Source organism: Syzygium oleosum, unplaced genomic scaffold, assembly GCF_021117445.2.
Source record: "Syzygium oleosum isolate NSW1041296 unplaced genomic scaffold, Sole_v2.1 Sole_v2.01, whole genome shotgun sequence".
Classification (NCBI taxonomy): Eukaryota; Viridiplantae; Streptophyta; class Magnoliopsida; order Myrtales; family Myrtaceae; genus Syzygium; species Syzygium oleosum.
In genome coordinates, this window is record NW_026607485.1 from 20,081,312 (window position 1) to 20,100,075 (window position 18,764).

At 39.9% G+C, this 18,764-nt stretch overlaps 1 protein-coding gene and 1 non-coding gene across 2 annotated transcripts; one reads left to right on the forward strand and one right to left on the reverse strand.

Moving 5' to 3' along the window:
* The first annotated feature begins 273 nt into the window (after positions 1 to 273).
* On the forward strand, positions 274 to 380 carry LOC130135002 (small nucleolar RNA R71). Its single transcript, XR_008814492.1, has one exon. It is a non-coding gene; the product is annotated as a small nucleolar RNA R71 (small nucleolar RNA).
* An 8,417-nt stretch (positions 381 to 8,797) lies between these two features.
* LOC130138126 (chalcone synthase 2-like) lies at positions 8,798 to 10,722 on the reverse strand. The gene is made up of 2 exons (XM_056311234.1): positions 10,400 to 10,722; positions 8,798 to 9,998 (listed from the first exon to the last, which is right to left on the reverse strand). Exons 1-2 carry the CDS (start codon positions 10,575 to 10,577, stop codon positions 9,001 to 9,003), a joined length of 1,176 nt encoding a protein of 391 aa, XP_056167209.1. The 5' UTR covers positions 10,578 to 10,722; the 3' UTR covers positions 8,798 to 9,000.
* Between the last annotated feature and the right edge of the window lie 8,042 nt (positions 10,723 to 18,764).

The following is an 18,764-nucleotide window of genomic DNA, read 5'->3' on the forward strand; positions in this document are numbered from 1 at the left end:
TGAATCTTCAACACTGAGTCGATCTTTTTGTTTAAAGCAGCAAACTCTGCGGCAATGGTAGTATTGACACCGACTTCATGAATTCCACTCAACTTTCTAGCAGATAGCCTCTCAATCGGCCATTGGTAGCTATTAGCCGCCATCTCCTCCAAAAGATCAAAGGCTTCCTCAGGCGATTTATTGTTCAACGTCCCTCCAGCTGCGGCATCAATGGTAGACCTCAAATTCGGCATCACTCCATTATAGAATGTATGCACTTGCATCCAAACTGGTAGGCCATGATGCGGACAACGCCTTAGTAGTTCTTTAAACCTCTCCCAAGCTTCGTACAGAGATTCACCATCCATCTGTACAAAAGAAGTAATATCGTTACGCATCTTGGCAGACTTAGCAGGAGGAAAGTACTCACTAAGGAATTTTTGAGCCATGTCATTCCAAGTCGTGATAGATCCTGCAGGAAGAGAAGTTAACCACGTCTTAGCTTTATCACGCAAGGAAAAAGGGAATAATCTCAATCTAATGGCATCATCAGTAACGCCATTATATTTTATAGTGTCACAAATTTCAAGAAAAGCATCTAAATGGATATTAGGATCATCATTCGGCAATCCACTCGAATTGACTGCGTTTTGAAGCATCCGAATTAGGGAAGGCTTAATTTCGAAATTGTTAGCTTGTATGGTTGGCCTCCTAATGCTTGATGTTGATCCTTGGACCGTAGGTGCAGCATAATCCTTCAAAGTCCTCCTTGGATTTTCTTCTCCCTGCTGGTTTTCAGCCATGGTGTTGTTGTTTTGCTCTCGTCGTCGCCTTAGAAAAGTGCACTCAATTTCAGGATCAAACTTTTCAAGTTCTCCCTGTTGGCTTCGAGTCATGCAATATTCCACCCAATTCTTGTACAGAGTCGAATTCCTCTTTCCCCGGCAACGGCGCCAAAAACTTGTTCGTAAAATTCTGCACGTGTCAACGAACGTGTTGAACAAGTAATATAATGATGATAAGAGTATCGTCCCACAGAGATTGATGATAATAAACCAATTAAATATTAAAAATGGACTAATTCTAAAATTTATCTAACTGATCAAAATATAATTGAGAACAAATAAAAATTGACAATTTTTAAAAACGAAATTTTATAAACTAAAAGGTAGATAATCAATCAGGTAAAATATGTTAGAGCATCCGATTTCACCATAACCACTAGATATGAATTTCGGATCATTATGCATACAAGAACAATATCAAACATGTGATAGCGAAATTTCCTAGTCTATTTACTATCCTATCTCTAGGTATAGCAAACCTACTCAGTTTATCAATTCACTATATTTCTATGTGAATTTAAATAAACATAAGCGCATTAAAATTTGTGAATATTCCCGGTTTACAATGAATCTTTTGGACCACCTTATCACCGAAAGCTACACAAATAACATGGTATATTTCTATCCACATTTAAATCATGGTTATATATTATAAGGAGCAATTGCATATTATCACTTCTCAGTCTCAAACATGCACATCAGATCATTCAAGTGGTGGCCAGTCACCTAAACGCATTAAGCACAATAACACGAATGAAATTACTTGCAAAGCATAGAAAGTATGAAATTCATATCATCAAGGTTAGGCTACATCGTAGCTCTAACAAAGAAAATTAGAACATAATAGAAGAAAAAATGAAAATATAAATTAAACCAAACATCTTGAATCAAAGAACAACAATTTTGTCACCACTTTTGTCTTCTCTTCAAAATACTTGAAAAACTCTCAGAACACTGAAAACAAAAACGATCTAAAAAAAAACTCCATGTTCCCCCAAGTTATCATATTTATATGATAACATCCAAGACTCCTCTCACAAGGCAATTGCTTCTTTTTCGTATAAAATTAGGGAATAAATCGTAGAATTCTCAATGTGATATCCACCTTCTAACTCTTCTCTAGATTGCATATTCCTTTCCTTCTTTTTGCCATATTTTCCTGATTTTCTCCATATCTCAATATTCTGCATAAACAAGGAAAAATTAAGTAAATGAAAGGAAATCCAAATATATTCTAACAAATATTGCATTATTTATTGCCTAGAGTAGATAAAATAACTCTATTTTTATAGAGTTATCAGTCGCCTGCACGCCCGGCAGCTTGCAGCCGCGAGTGTCGCCGCTCCGCCCGCGTGCTCGCCGCTCGCCTGGTCGAGCTCGCGCACGCGCCTCGCCGGAGCTCGTAGCCGTCGCTGTCGCCGCCCAGCAACCGCCCGACGCCGTCGCCGTCCAGCAGCCGCCCGATGCCGTCGCCGCTGAGTTCCCCTGTTCTGGCCGAGCCTCTCGCTCGCTTGCTCGCCAACGCCGAGCCGTCGCCGCCCGCCGCCGAGCCGCGTCGTCGCCGCCGCACGCCCGGCAGCTCGCCCGTGGCCAAGCCGTCGCCCGTGGCCTAGCCTCTTGCCTCGCCGCTCGCCGGCCGTGGCCGAGCGCCTGGCCGACTAGTCGCCACTTGCGCCCGCGCCCGCGCCGAGCCCGCCACTGGCCGACCGGCCATTTTGTCCCATCGTTTGGTTTTTCTTGGCCTTGAACCAAGTAAGCGACTCCCTAAACCCTACTTAGTATAATAGGTATTAATCGGACTTGTTTAGGGATTGTTTAGTGTCGAATTGGTTGGCTAAGTTAGGGGCTGATTTCAGGATTGCATGCGGCTTTGATCGATGTTCGCCTGGTTAATTTGTCGATCATGTGGCCGATTAAGCGTTCAATGACGATCGTGTGGTTGATTAGGGTGCGTATGGAATGCATTCCGGAACAGAATGACGATCGTGTGATTGATTAAGCGTTTTTTTTAGAAATTGCATAAAAATTGAAAAATTCATAAAATTTTCAGAAAATAAAAAAAAATCAGATTTCGGGAAAATATGAAATTTGGTGAATTTTTTTTAAAAAAATAAAAAAATTCAAAAATTTCAAAACTTCACAGAATGGCTTAGAACACATGTGGCTACCCACTTTGAGTGAAATTTAAATTTTTTGAGGTGCCCAAAAAAAAATAAAAAAAAAATCAAAATCAAAATTTTCAAAACTTCACAAAATGGCTTAAAATACCTGTGGGCACCCACTTTGAGTGAAATTTAAATTTTTTAGGTGCCCAAAAAAATAAAAATAAAATAAAAAATTGTAAAACATCACAAAATGGCTTAGAATACGTGTAGCCACCCACTTTGAGTAAAATTTAAATTTTTTGAGGTGACAAAAAAAATAAAAAAATTCAAAACTTCACAAAATGGCTTAGAATACCTGTGGCCACCCACTTTGAGTGAAATTTAAATTTTTTAGGTGCCCAAAAAAATTAAAAAAATCAAAAATTTTAAAACTTCACATAATGGCTTATAATACCTGTGGCCACCCACTTTGAGTAAAATTTAAATTTTTTAAGGTGCCCAAAAAAATAAAAAAAATAAAAAAATAAAAATTTCAAAACTTCACAAAATGGCTTAGAATACCTGTGGCCACCCACTTTGAATGAAATTTAAATTTTTTTAGGTGCCCAAAAAAAATTAAAAAAATCAAAAATTTCAAAACTTCACAGAATGGCTTATAATACCTGTGGCCACCCACTTTGAGTAAAATTTAAATTTTTTTAGGTGCAAAAAAAATCAACAAATCAAAACAGATTTCTGTTCCGAAATCAATTTCTTAAGCAAAATTAGTCATGTTTTACCAAACATATTTCTCCTCCATAAATCAATTTCTGGCAAGAATTCCAGAAATCAATTTCTGGCAGGAATTTGCTTTCTGGAGCAGAATGGTTACCATTCGCACCCTTAGTTGTTTAATGCCAATCGTATGGTTAATTAGCTTAATCGCGTGGTTGATTTGTTGTGGCTGATTGGTTAACTATGGCCCGATCGTGTGGGTTGATTGATAATGGTGTGGCCGAGAACGAAGATCATGTGGCTGAAAATTGATGTTTCATGGTTGATCTTGTACTTGTTGAATGATCGTGTGGGTAATTATGGCTATTGTTGGCTTAGCATGGCATATCATGATCATATATTGATGTTTGATATCAAAATGAGTGCGATTCATAGTATATTTGTTCGTAGAAAATTGTACGTCATAAACACTCGGCATTGGCTAATTAAGAGGATACATTTTCTGCTTCTGAAACAAAATGGTAAGCTTCGTCATATACGTCATTATGTGTCCGTAATACGTGTTCATATTTTTTTACATATTTGTCCAACCTTCCTACTTATCAGTATAAACGTAGAGGTCACATACATAGAAGACCAACCCCTTCCTCGTCCTCGTCCCCGTCCCTTTCCTCTTCCCCTGCCCTTTCATCTAACCCTCAACCACTATATGCTGATGGACAATATGGACACGTTGGCCCTTCCTCCAACACTCAAGAATATGTTAGGGGACTTGGACACAAGCGAACTGAATCTCCTCCAGTTCCATCTCCTTCAAATCCATCTCATTCCGTTCCACCTTATTATTCAGCGCAACAATCGAATAATGAGGGAAACACAGGTGAAGAAGATAACCGATTCATGATATGCCCATTTGGAGATTCGTAAGTACTTCATTTTTTTAAGCATATGTAATATTTATGATTTTAGATATGGATGTCAACTGAATTGTCGATGTTGCACAATATCCGTATGTTTGCAGATTCACGGATGCTACGTTTGTTGTGAGAGAACTGAATAAAACAGTAAAAAATTATTGGATGGGGCAGTATATTAATTACAACAGTGCTCCACAAGAAGTGAAAGATTTGTGGTGGAATGAGTTCAAGGTAAGTTTTGGATATTCTATTTTCTCACCAACTAAGTTCGGTGTAGTATATTGATGGTCAAGAATGATGTAAAGGGACCAGAACAACTCTTTATTTTTCGATACTAAAGGGACCAGATATTTTCCCCGAGATGAACTTTACAAAATCTATCGCCGAATTGTCTGGTGCATGGTAATGGATATGTGACCATCATAATAACTTTCAGTTGTTTTCGTATTGATTGCAGCGGAAGTTCAGGTGGGATGAAGAGGAAGAGAATGAAGTGAGAAGAATCTTTAAGAAAAAAGTCAGTGATCACATACGAAATGTGATGAATAGAGCGAAGATCAAGCAAGTGAAGCCGGCTTTCATTACAGCTGACAATTGGACGGAAATTAACAGAATTTGGCAAACTGAAAAGAATAAGCAAATCAGTGAGCAGAATAAAAAGAATCGATCTTCTAGTTCTAGTGAAGGGTCTGCCACATATGCTGGGGGCTCTATCAACATTAGGGAGCATCGAAAACGAATGGTAAGTCTGTTAAATAAGTTATAAGTTAATTTAATTCAATTACTCATGTTTACATTTTGTAGGCACATGAATTGGGGACGGAACCGACATTTGCAGCTACATTTGAATGCACATTTCAAAAAAAAGATAAGACATGGACTGGCGATCGAGCAAAAGCTATTAAGGCATGTAAGGTTATACTTTGGACTTTATGGAAACTAGAATGAAAACCGTGAATGCTTTTAATATTTATGGTAGTTATATATATGAAGTTATTTTATTTTCATCTATATTGTTAATGTCGGAAAAATATGATGAACTTTTAATGAGCAATGCTAGTGGTGCTGATGGTGTTGCTGCGTCTGAGCCATCAATTGACAGTATGGCATTATGGGTGGAGGCAACGGGTAGGATGAAAAAAGGAAAAATATTTGTGATGGGATCATTGTCAAGAGTATACACGACGAATCATACTGCAACTTCATCATCCAATGCGACTGTTCCAAGGAGGACACGACTTGAGGAGCAAATGACCCAAGAATTGAACCAACTGAAAAATATACAAGTAGAGAAGGACAAAGAAATAAATGACTTGAAACAACAAATGCAAATCGTTATGCGACACCTCAACCTCGATCACAATGAGATTCCTCCTGTACCTCCCACCAATCCAATAGGTGATGGGCACAATGATGAGCGACACAATGATGCTGAGATTGCTGATGATGATGATGATTTTCTCCGTCATTTCTAGTTAAAATTCCCAAAATCGGGGGTAAGCTTGCTTCACAATCTTTTGTGCCATAAGTGCAGTTTGCCCAATATGTTCCTGCCCTACAATTACTTTCTGTGCACAACTTTCTTACAACTAGGTTCTTTGCTTGCGAAAAACTGAAAATTTAGAGATCCCAGAATGACATGCTTGTTACAAAAAATCATGATATTTGAACATTGTAGAAATACATGCCTTAATTGACTTTGAGTCCTCTCTTTCTGGGAATTGGTGTTGGTAATTCACCTCTCTAATACCTTACAAAAAAAAATTCACCTCTCTAAGTCATTAAACTGTTGAATGCTGTTTGGAGAAGGATCTAATTTTACGTAGGTGACAGAAATACGGTTTACAAGGGTGAAAAAACTACAGTGGATATCAAAGTTGACTCATATTCATATGTAAGAACATTGATGTTCGTCCTGAAACGTTTGTTTTGTTAACCCTCCTACTTATTTTTTTATACCTAGTTCCACATCCATGCATAAACGCTTCTTTTATATTTTGGACTGATTGAATATCTTTATTTATGTATCCACATTTCATCAGGTGTCGACAAAAGTGACTGCTTCTGGTGTCCTGCCGAGTACCAAAGCTGCCCAATCTTGTGTCTGGTTTGTCGATTTTTCGTTTTTGAAGCAGAATCTATGGTTGTCCCGCCTCCTTTGAATGTTTTGAATGTATTATAAGATTGGATATCAAATAGCATCATGTCAGACTTTGCAACTTTGCATATATCATTATTTTTTGCGGACTAGCATCTTTCCTTCGATTATATTTTTCAATTATATGGCATTGTGTCCGGTTTGTTCGTTTTCTTTTTCAGCGAAATCTACGGTTGTCTCGTGTCCTTTGATTGTTTTGAATGTATTACATGATGTTCATTAATGCGTAGCTATTGCTATGGACAAGATTTGATGGCCCAAATGGCGTATAATTTGCGACGAATATTTAGCGACGAATTTTGCGACCAATACAGTTCGTGGCTAATTTGCGATGAATTTTGCGACGAATAAGTAGCGACCAATTTTGCGATCAATTTTGCGACGAATTTTGCGACGAATAAAGTTCGTGGCTAATTTGCGACGAATTTTCTGACGAATAAAGTTCGTGGCTAATTTGCGACGAATTTTCTGACGAATAAAGTTCGTGGCTAATTTGCGATGAATTTTGCGACGGATAAAAAGTTCGTGGCTAATTTGCGACGAATTTTGCGACGAATAAAGTTTGTGGCTAATTTGCGACGAACTTTGTGACGAATTTTGCGACGAAATTTCCGACGAATTTTGCAACGAATAAAGTTCGTGGCTAATTTGCGACGAATTTTGCAACGGATAAAGTTCGTGGCTAATTTGCGACGAATAAAGTTTGTGGCTAATTTGCGACGAATTTTTTTCTGTCGCAAAATTTTGCGACGCCGAATTAGCGACGGAATTCGTCGCAAATTCGATTAGCGACGGATTTTTCCAAATTTTTCGTCGCAAAATTCGTCGCTAATCCCTTGTTTTTTTGTAGTGTCAGCAATTGACCATCGTTTACAATTAACATCTGCATCTCAAAGGTAAGTACCTCCGTACTCGGTTCTAAAAAAAACATAGGCCGAGAATATTAATTTGAATGGCCACATTCATTTTACATATTCGTCGACAATCACAATAACAATTTTTTTGTTAATATTTGATGCTTCAACATGAATACCAACATATTTCTTAATATTTGAAAAAATAATAACAAAATGGAGCTCGCAACTAGGGTTCCTATCAAAATCTATAATATTATAATATCCCTTCTCATGCTCAAAACAAAGATGATAAATTGGAGGATATAATCATGTGGCATTATGGGATCTTAATTCAACTCATATAGATGAATTTGGTAATCTCAAGAGCTTTGACTCTAGCAGAGTTAAAGACTCATTCAAGAATGAGAAATTCCACGTATTATTGATCATTATGTAAAGCATAAGCACATTTTTATTCTAATTTCAGTAGCTCTGAAATTTCAAGGAGTATGTTTATCCTTTCAAGGAATACAAAAAATGAATAAATGAAAAATATTTTCATTGTTCGCGAAAATATTTAGACATAAATTATTATCGATAATGAAAATATTTTCCATAGACTAATTATTTTAAGCGATTATTTTTAGGAAATTGTTTTCCAAATCATTTATTTTTTGTGAAACAAATAGAGACAAAGGCAACCGATTTTACCGATGACTTCTCAAGTTTCACGTGCGTTGAAGTCCTATTTTGCCAACTACGTGCATGAGGTTTTGCCAACTCAGCTTGTTAGGTTAATGAGAGATCAATGAGACGTAATCTCTATTAATGTAACTAATTCCGTAACTGTACTAGTCGTTTACCAGCTCCTTCTTGTGCGGGGAACTAAAGGATATTGCTTCATTGTATTGTATATTAGGGAGTCGATAAACCTGAGTATGGAAGTAGACTGTATCGATCAATCTGTAGTCTATAGCATAAAACAAAGTAGAGAGACGCGATTGAGAAGACAATATAGAAGATGCCAAACGGTTGAAGGAGGATTAAAGGTCGGTTTGTTTCGTGAGAACTTAACGGTCTAGAAAACATTTTCTTAATAACGATATCTTTTTCTTTCAATAGGAATCTATCGAGTCGTGGAAAACACTAGAATCATGCTTGCCATGCGGTCGAAGAAAGTCCTTGTTTCATATGGAAATGTATTATTAATTTCGAGGCGAATATGGACCTCGGTTGATACATAACATAAGTGCATTGATAGTTAAAGATGGCGTGCAACTTACAACATCGAACGGTCACTCCCCATCGCATCACGATCCAAAACATACACCGAAAAGGTTTTGGAATAACATCGAAAAGACATGATTAACAACATATCGTAAGTGGAAATAGGGATTGATGGAAGAGGCAGGCAAAGGCGAGCGAGGCTGGATCCGACGCGAAGCCCTAAGCGGACAAGCCCACGCTGCGGAGGACGACGGTCTCGACGGTGATGCCAGGACCGAATCCGAAGAGCACCCCCCATTCGAGCCCGTCTCCGGTGGTCTTGAGCCCTTCCTTAACCGATTTCTTCCTAATCTCGTCCAATACGAAGAAGACGCACGCGCTAGACATGTTGCCATACTCACCGAGCACGTACCTCGACCGGTCCATCTTCTCGGGCTTGAGCTTCAACTTGGCCTCGACTTCGTTGAGGATCGCGGGCCCGCCGGGGTGCGCGACGTAGAAGAGCGAGTTCCAATCCGTGATGCCCAGAGGGTGGAATGCGTCCGTCATGCACTTCTCAACGTTCTTAGAGATAAAGGCCGGAACGTCCTTTAGGAGGTTGATGGTGAGCCCGATCTGGCGGACGTGTCCGCTGATGGCGCCCTCGCTGTTGGGGATGAGCGTCTGGGACGCGGAGACAATCTCGTACAGGGGCCTCTCGATTTCCGGGACGGGGTCTGAGCCCACGATGAGCGCGGAGGCGCCGTCGCCGAACAGGGCGTGGCCCAGGAGGTTGTCCATGAAGGCCTCGTTGGGCCCATGGAAGGCGGCCATGGTGATCTCGGCGCACACGACGAGGACGCGAGCCCCCTTGTTGTTCTCGGCGAGGTCCTTGGCGAGGCGGACGACCATGCCGCCACCGTAGCAACCCACCTGGTACATCATGAACCGCTTGACGGTTGGGCGGAGGCCCAAGAGCTTGGTGAGCTGGTAGTCGCAGCCCGGCATGTCGTTGCCGCCGTAGGTGCAGAACACCAGGTGGGTGATCTCGGACTTGGGCTGCCCCCATTCCTTGATGGCCTTGGCTGCTGCTTCTTTCCCTAGCTTCGGCACTTCCACCGCCAAAATGTCTTGCCTTACATCCAAGGAGGGTTCCGTGGACGAACACATGTTCGAGTGCTCTTTCACCATCTCCTCCGTCAAGTGCAGGTACCTCTTCTTGATCTTGGACCCTTCACCTAAACATATACACCGAACACAGATCGATGTCATGGTGGTCTTCTTCTTTATGGACCGATCAAATTATTCATACACCACGGTGAAAGACGCAATCCCCACAAGTTATTACCGGAAAAGAAAGAAAAAACCGATCCCGGCATCAAAAAGTTCCATCAAAACAATTGTTGATTTGCTTCGACTTTTGTTCCCTAATTTCGTATCTAAGCATGTATGTATCCACTAATCTCTAGTCCCTGCTATCTACGGTGTTAGTAAGTGCCATGCACAAAAAGGTGAAGCCGCCCAAATTCTTATATGATGGTAAAAAATTCTTATATGATGGTAAATGACGAGGGCACCACAAAAAAAAAAAAATTGTTTAAAAGTGCATCAATGTAGGTATGCTTTAAACTATACATACACATGCGCTTGAACTTGCTTTTCAGCTGTGTCATGTGTTCGGACTTGGTGATTCGAAAAAAATAATCTGGGAACGTGCTCTGCTCGTAAACGTTTGGGGGGTTCGCCGTTCCGATGGCCAGGATTGTGGCAGGGCCTTGTGATTTCTGGGCACGGCAGAATTCCTCGACGCTCACCATTTTTCTTTTCTTCCCGGGGGGGTGGGGTTTCGAGAGAGCGAGAGACGGCGAGGGTCGGTGGAGCGGTCACGACGGAGGAGGCGGTGGTGGACCGGGTTGCTGCAAGTGATTCTCTTTGGGCGTGTGGTGGCGCAGGTGAACTTTGGGAGAGGGGTGGGATTTATATTCAAGAGAGGCTGAGGGGTGGTGGTTGGGCTTCACGTGCGTGTCTCGTGATATGACTTCGGGACCTTATTGTCACGTGACACGCGCGTGCTCGTAATCACTTGTCCATCACAAATGCCATTTTAATCTGATTCTGTGAACATAAAGTTCATAACGATACACTACTCATTGTCAGCTCCATGCACAAGAGTGAAATCGAGTCAAATTACTCAGCGACAGCTCCGGCTCGGCCCGATGTCTACTAGAGATCGACTCACTTGATTTCGAGTTGAGATCGAGTTCGAGCTACTCGAGTATCTTGTATAGGTGAGCACGAGCTTGTTGACATTCAACTAGGTAGGCTCACGACCCTAATCGAGTTTTCACTATTTTATTGAAATTTTAAATTATTATAAAAAGGGGCAAGATACTTGAAATTACATTCGAGCTTATAAAACTTTATAAGTTGATTCCAATTAAATTCAATCGGGTCGAGTTCGAGCACCTGGATTCTCTAATTGAATCAAGCTCGAGTTGGATAATTAATACTCAATCGAGCTCGAATCTAGCTTCGAGCACCGAGTATGTGAGTTGAGTTGAGTCGAGCTCGATTTTGGTAGTGCATCAATCCGAATCGGCTCGATTATACACCTATACACATGATTCGGCTGTGATAAGAATCGTGCTATCACCGGTCTTTGACATTTTTCCCTCTATTGATATACTTAATAGGTATGTCCGAGGTTAGATGATACTCTTGGTCTTGCTAAGATATTAAACTCACGGTGCACGCAATATTATGATAGTTTAAGCTCTTAGTTTTAGCTGCTGCGCGTGCAACTTCAAGTTGGTTGGTATCAGAGCCTAGGGTGTAGAAAAGTATGGACACTCCCGGCTAGTAGAGGTTGGCGAGGGAAGCCCAATGAGGATCTAGGGAGGTATCACCTGACTTAAGCTAGGGCAGTTTCCTAGTCATTAGGAAGAGGAAAAAGCATCATGAACAGGAACTTCCACCTTTGCTCATTATTTTAGAGAACGACTTGCATAGATCACTTCAAATTGAGTGTAGATGGTTACGTGCGGATGCTAAATCTATGAGCAGGTTGGTAATGTTTGTCGTGACCCGAAATTTGGACTAAACACCAAGGGAATGTGTGTTTTGACTTGCATTTTCAGTTGATTAAGACAAATTAGGAGTTTATCTTTAAGTCCATTAGCATGCATGATACATGAATATGGAGTTGGTTCATACAACTCCCCAAGATGGATTTGGTAAATGAAGGTCTATATGCCGCACCCCTTTGTGCCGGTATCTTCCAATTATCTTGACAACAATAGATGTCGACAACATAAACTAATATCAGATATTTCTATAAATAAAATTGGTTAAGTCTGTTATTTCGATTAATTTATCAAAAGCCATTTAGATGATATCGGATGCTTACCTCGATAGTCTCTCGGAGTTCAGGTCCGACGATGCAAGACACGATTCATTTGCACAATGAGAAGTAAAATACAAACTAGGGAGGGAAAACTCGAATATGGCGCGACGATGGGAAGAGAGTTGGCTGGTACTTTCGGGCTAGGACTTATGGTGTGATAATGGTAAGGCCGGTAACTACCAACCTAATTAAGCTATTGGAGAGAGTTGGTCCCGGAGGAGAGGGGTCCAAAATCTCTTGATTTGACTTCTGTCAATCTACTCACCACTGAGCAGACTCTCGTTCCCTATTCTAGACGAGTTGGTGAAACAAAAAGATGGAAATGTTGCAGACCACCATTTTGCATTATGGTTAAAGTCAAGCTTCTCAAACATTAGTTGAAAAACCCCCCAAAAAAATGAAGTGCAAAGGAGCATATTTGAAATTGAAACATAGATTGAAATTATGGAATGCTATATTGATGCAGTAATGTCATCTTAATGACGTCGGTGTGGATACAATGCCCTCAACCAGAACACTGATGATTTGTGCTAAAATTGCAACGAGCTCATCTATAGCCGTACAATTCATGGTCACATAGCCGTTGCCTTTCTCAAGTTCTGGTTGAACTTTCCTCGGATGTCTCATGTATGTACAATCACTGCCAATTCAGCCAATTTGGTTGCGCAAGTCTAGCTTAAGGTTGATTAGATCTAGCAAGCAACTGATTATCGCTAGGTGACTCGTGAACTTTCCATTCTATTAGCATCCTATCTAACTTTCCACAACTAAATAATATTGTGACACAACTTTGTGGAAATCTCTATTTTGATTGGATTGATTTGCCCTTGAAACTCATGCATATTCTTCATGAATACTCTTGAAAATTATAAAGATAAAAATGCCCTTATACCAAATCGAGTGAACAGTTAAAAGAAGTCTACAGTTACTTCTTAGGTCGCACTAAATCCACCCATATTTTGGCTGCATACATACTCTATGAAATGAAAATGAAAATGTATCCGAATTATAAGTCCCACGTCTCATTTCTTTATTTAACACATTTTACATGCATAGACCCTGCATTTCTCTCTCCTCGCGACTTGGAGATGGTTGTTTTTGGGCTGCTTTCCCATCTCTACCCCTACAGCGTCAAGTTTCAAGCTCGCACCATCGTGATTAGGGATGATCGGTTCCTGGGTGGATTGGTTCCCACCTAGGAACCTAGAACCGAATCAGGCAAGGTTGATTCCTAGTTTGTGGAACCGGGAATCTGCCCACCCGGTCCTAGAATTGGATCGGACCGTACCAACTGGTCTCGTCCAATTTCAGGGTTGGTCTCGGAACCAGTGATTTCTTATCTTCTTTTTTTATCGTTTCTTCTATTCCCAATAAGTGGAAGTTTCCAACAATAAAAGAAAAACAATTTACTAATTAAAGTTTGCTTCAGAATAAAAAATATAAAAAAAAATTAAGAAATATTAGCCGTCCGGGCGGTCCAGTCCCTTATGTGGAATCGGGAACCGGACCGATCCCCTTCGGAAATCACCCAGAATCAGGCGGTTCGGTTCGATTTCCGAATGGACCGGGACCGATGCACATCCCTAACCGTGATTGCTGGGATCAAGGCCAATAGATGTAGTCACCTAAATCGAGCTTGATCCGAGTTGGTGAGTGCTCGGCAATACCGTCCATCCATGAGCATGGGGAGGTGCGAGCAGAAAGAAAGACGGAGAGAGAGGGTATATTTCTCATTCTAACTTCTTAAGGTGTGTATGGAGCCAAAGTTTGGGTGGATTTAGCTACAACCCTTACTTTTCCCGTTTCTACCATTTTTTATTGTTCGCTTTTTGCTTATTTAAACAATATCTGTCTGTCTGAATACTTCTATCAGAAGTTATTCTTTAAAAAGCATAAAGAAGCCCATGTTTTTCAATTTCACTCTAATTTAAACATAAATTATTCAAGTATATATCAAAATCTATTGTATTTCTTTTTTATCGAATTTACCTGAAAATAAAGGGAATATCTTTACTAATGGCCGTTTATCACTTAAATTAAATAAGCTATTCTTTAAACTATAAAGAACGTGTTATGAATAATATTTATTTTGCCCTTTCCATTTTTCCATGTAAATTAATTAGATAAGTGTTGACACCTAATTTTTGCTTATCCGTTTTAGGTTAATCACATAAACTAAGGGGGGGTAAATTTTGACGCCTAAACATGAATAATTTTCATTTAATCACATGGCATATAGACATTAGATGCATTGACATTAATGGGGTCTGTTAGACATATTTTTCTTATTAAAAAGAATCAGTAAAAAAAAAAGAGAAACGTAAAAGACAAAAGGAGAGCTCTTCCCTGGGCTGATACGAGAGTATTTCTTCTCTCTCTCTCTCAAATCCACGTTTTCACAAAAGCAGCAAAGATAAGAAAGGACAAAAGAAGCATCATCACAAAATTAGAGAGAGGGAGGGATGTCCATTGCAGAAAGGTCAAAATAAACACAAAAAGGGGCTCTCTCACACTTTCTTTCTCTTGTTGCCTTCGTACATGCACTCATAAAAAAGGAAAATGGAGTCTGCATAGAGAGGGAGAGAGAGAGAGAGAGAGAGAGAGAGAGAGGGGGAAGGCCATCTTTTTCAGAGAGGAGAGCTTTGAAGAGCTCCGGGGAGAACAGGTGGGAAGGGGGAGCCGAAACCGAGAGAAAATCGAGAGAGAGAGAGAGTGAGCTCGAGAGAGATCCAGAGAAGGGACTCCGAAAAGGAAGAACCTTCCTTGCAAACCCCTCATCCTTCATCTCCTCCGAACAACCACCACCACCGTCGCCGTTCGGCGTCCTCTAGCCGGCAGCACTCACCCTTCTCGTGTCTTATCACTCCTAGATCCTGACATTCCTGAAGACGAGGATCCGAACGAGAAAGGGGGAAAAAAACGCTCGACCGAGAGAACCATAAAAGAAAGATTTTTCCTCTTTGACCGGTTGTCCGTCTTAGTTGCCGCCGGCTCCTGTCGAGCCTCAAGCCGCCGCGCTTCATCACGGTCAGCCCCGAACCAGGTAGGCCCCGGTCTAATTTTGCTGCCTCCCTCCCCCCTGCCTCTCGGGTGCCGGGCACACTGAACTTATTCGGTGGCCGCCCGGCCCCGTCAATGGAGGCTTACATTTGCTTCGCACTCAAACTAGTCTTTTTAAACGTCGTACGTTAAGAAGGCCATGAATCTCGTTAAAATCAGTCCTGTAGCTCCATTCCCCGACCCGCCTACCACCTGTTCGGCAAAATGTCGAAATGAAACTCCGAATCTGTTTTTGCAAAACCGGCACTCTAAAACTTCGCTATACGCATGGTTTGCTCCAATATTGTCACTGACTTCAAGTTTTCTCTGTCTTTCATGTGGTTTTTTCGTGATTCGCACATCGTCCGAGTCGGCCGCGCGTACACATTCCCTCGCCGGAAGCTCTATTCCCCTTGCCGGGTGATGCCCGCGGCAACCGTTAGCCCTCTATCTCTATTTTACGTGTATTCATGCCTGTTTGTCCATACCTAGCTTCTGTTGCTGAGGTCGAAAGTTTGATGGTCAGGAAACGAAAGTGTGTCACCAATGTTAGCGATTTAGTGGCCGATGGTGCTGGTTTAGGGACTTTGGTTCGGTGATGGTGGGGTTGCGATTTCGGTCCGAGCAGATTCGTCATCGACGGCAGTCGAAGGAGCCGATTTCGGTTCGGAGTTTGGGTCGCCGGCGATTCACTAAGAAGGGGACGTTCGCGGTGAGCTCTCGGTGAAGAACAAGAAAGCGTTCTGGAAGGAGAACACCAGAAATGCTCGTGGGAAAAGAGACCAGAAAAGACAAAAGAGAAAAAAAAATAATAGAAAAAGAAACAAAAGAAAAAGAAAAAAGAGAAAATAAAAGGAAATGGAAAAAATGGGTTCCGGGCGGGTCGGAATGCCGGGTCAGAGGTCGGGCGGATCGGGTCAGGGATCCGGTCCAAATCCTTATTTTATTAATAAAAACATTAAAAAAATATTTAAAAATTCAAAAAATATTAAAAATTCCAAAAAATTCGAAAATGTTTAAAAATCCAAAAAAATATTAAAAATCTGAAAAAACATTAAAAAATTCAGAAAATTCCAAAAAAATTAAAAAAATTCGGGAAAATTCCAAAAAAAAATCAGAAAATTAGGAAATGTTCAGAAATCAGTTTTGGGTTCACTAGATTTTAGGTTAAAAACTCAAAAAAAATGAATTTTTTTTAAAAAAAATTCAAAAATTCCAAAATTTTAAAATTTCACAGAATGGCTTAGAACACATGTGGCCACCAACTTTGAGTGAAATTTAAATTTTTTGTGGTGCCCAAAAAAAGAAAAATAATAAAAAAATCAAAATTTTCAAAACTTCATAAAATGGTTTAAAATACCTGTGGGCACCCATTTTGAGTGAAATTTAAATTTTTTGAAGTGTTCAAAAAAATAAAAATAAAATGAAAAATTGCAAAACTTCATAAAATGGCTTAGAAGACCTGTAGCCACCCACTTTGAGTAAAATTTAAATTTTTTGAGGTGCCCAAAAAAATAAAAAAATTAAAAAATAAAAAATTTTAAAATTTCACATAATGGCTTAGAATACCTGTGGCAACCCACTTTGAATAAAATTTAAATTTTTTAAGGTGCCCAAAAAAATAAAAATAAATAAAAAATTTCAAAACTTCACAAAATGGCTTACAATACTTGTGGCCACCTACTTTGAGTGAAATTTAAATTTTTTAGGTGCCCAAAAAAAATTAAAAAAAAATCAAAAATTTCAAAACTTCACAGAATGGCTTATAATACCTGTGGCCACCCACTTTGAGTAAAATTTAAATTTTTTTAGGTGCAAAAAAATCAACAAATCAAAACAGATTTCTGTTCCAAAAATCAATTTCTTGAGCAAAATTAGTCATGTTTTACCAAACAGATTTCTCCTCCATAAATCAATTTCTGGCAAGAATTTGCTTTCTGAAGCAGAATGATTACCATTCGCACCCTTAGTTGTTTAATGCTAATCGTATGGTTAATTAGTTTGATCGTGTGGTTGATTTGCTTAATTGTGGCTGATTGGTTAACTATGGCCCGATCGTGTGGGTTGATTGATAATGGTGTGGCTGAGAACGAAGATAGTGTGGCTGAAATTGATGTTTCATGGTTGATCTTGTACTTGTTGAATGATCATGTTGTTTGAAAGTGGATCGTGTGGTTAATTATGGCTATTGTTGGCTTAGCATGGCATATCATGATCATATATTGATGTTTGATATCAAAATGAGTGCGATTCATAGTATATTTGTTCGTAAGAAATTGTACGTCATAAACACTCGGCATTGGCTAATTAAGAGGATACATTTTCTGCTTCTGAAACAAAATGGTAAGCTTCGTCATGTACGTCATTATGTGTCCGTAGTACGTGTTCATATTTTTTTACATATTTGTCTAACCTTCCTACTTGTCAGTATAAACGTGGAGGTCACATGCATAGAAGACCAACCCCTTCCTCGTCCTCGTCCTCGTCCCCGTCCCTTTCCTCCTCCCCTGCCCTTTCATCTAACCCTCAACCACTATATGCTAATGGACAATATGGACACGTTGGCCCTTCCTCCAACACTCAAAAATATGTTAGGGGACTTGGACACATGCGAACTGAATCTCCTTCAGTTCCATCTCCTTCAAATCCATCTCCTTCCGTTCCACGTTATTATTCAGCGCAACAATCGAATAATGAAGGAAACACAGGTGAAGAAGATAACCGATTCATGATATGCCCATTTGGAGATTCGTAAGTACTTTATTTTTTTAAGCATATGTAATATTTATGATTTTAGATATGGATGCCAACTGAATTGTCGATATTGCACAATATCCGTATGTTTGCAGATTCACGGATGCTACGTTTGTTGTGAGGAAACTGAATAAAATAGTCAAAAACTATTGGATGGGGCAGTATATTAATTACAATAGTGCTCCACAAGAAGTGAAAGATTTGTGGTGAAATGAGTTCAAGGTAAGTTTTAGATATTCTATTTTCTCACCAACTAAGTTCAGTGTAGTATATTGATGGTCAAGAATAATGTAAATGGATCAGAACAACTCTTTAGTTTTCGGTACTAAAGGGACCAGATATTTTCCCCGAGATGAACTTTACAAAATCTATCGCCGAATTGTCTGATGCATGGTAATGGATATGTGACCATCATAATAACTTTCAGTTGTTTTCGTATTGATTGCAGCGGAAGTTCAGGTGGGATGAAGAGGAAGAGAATGAAGTGAGAAGAATCTTTAAGAAAAAAGTCAGTGATCACATACGAAATGTGATGAATAGAGCGAAGATCAAGCAAGTGAAGCCAGCTTTCATTACAGCTGACAATTGGACGGAAATTAACAGAATTTGGCAAACTGAAAAGAATAAGCAAATCAGTGAGCAGAATAAAAAGAATCGATCTTCTAGTTCTAGTAAAGGGTCTGCCACATATGCTGGGGGCTCTATCAACATTAGGGAGCATCGAAAACGAATGGTAAATCTGTTAAATAAGTTATAAGTTAATTCAATTCAATTACTCATGTTTACATTTTGTAGGCACATGAATCGG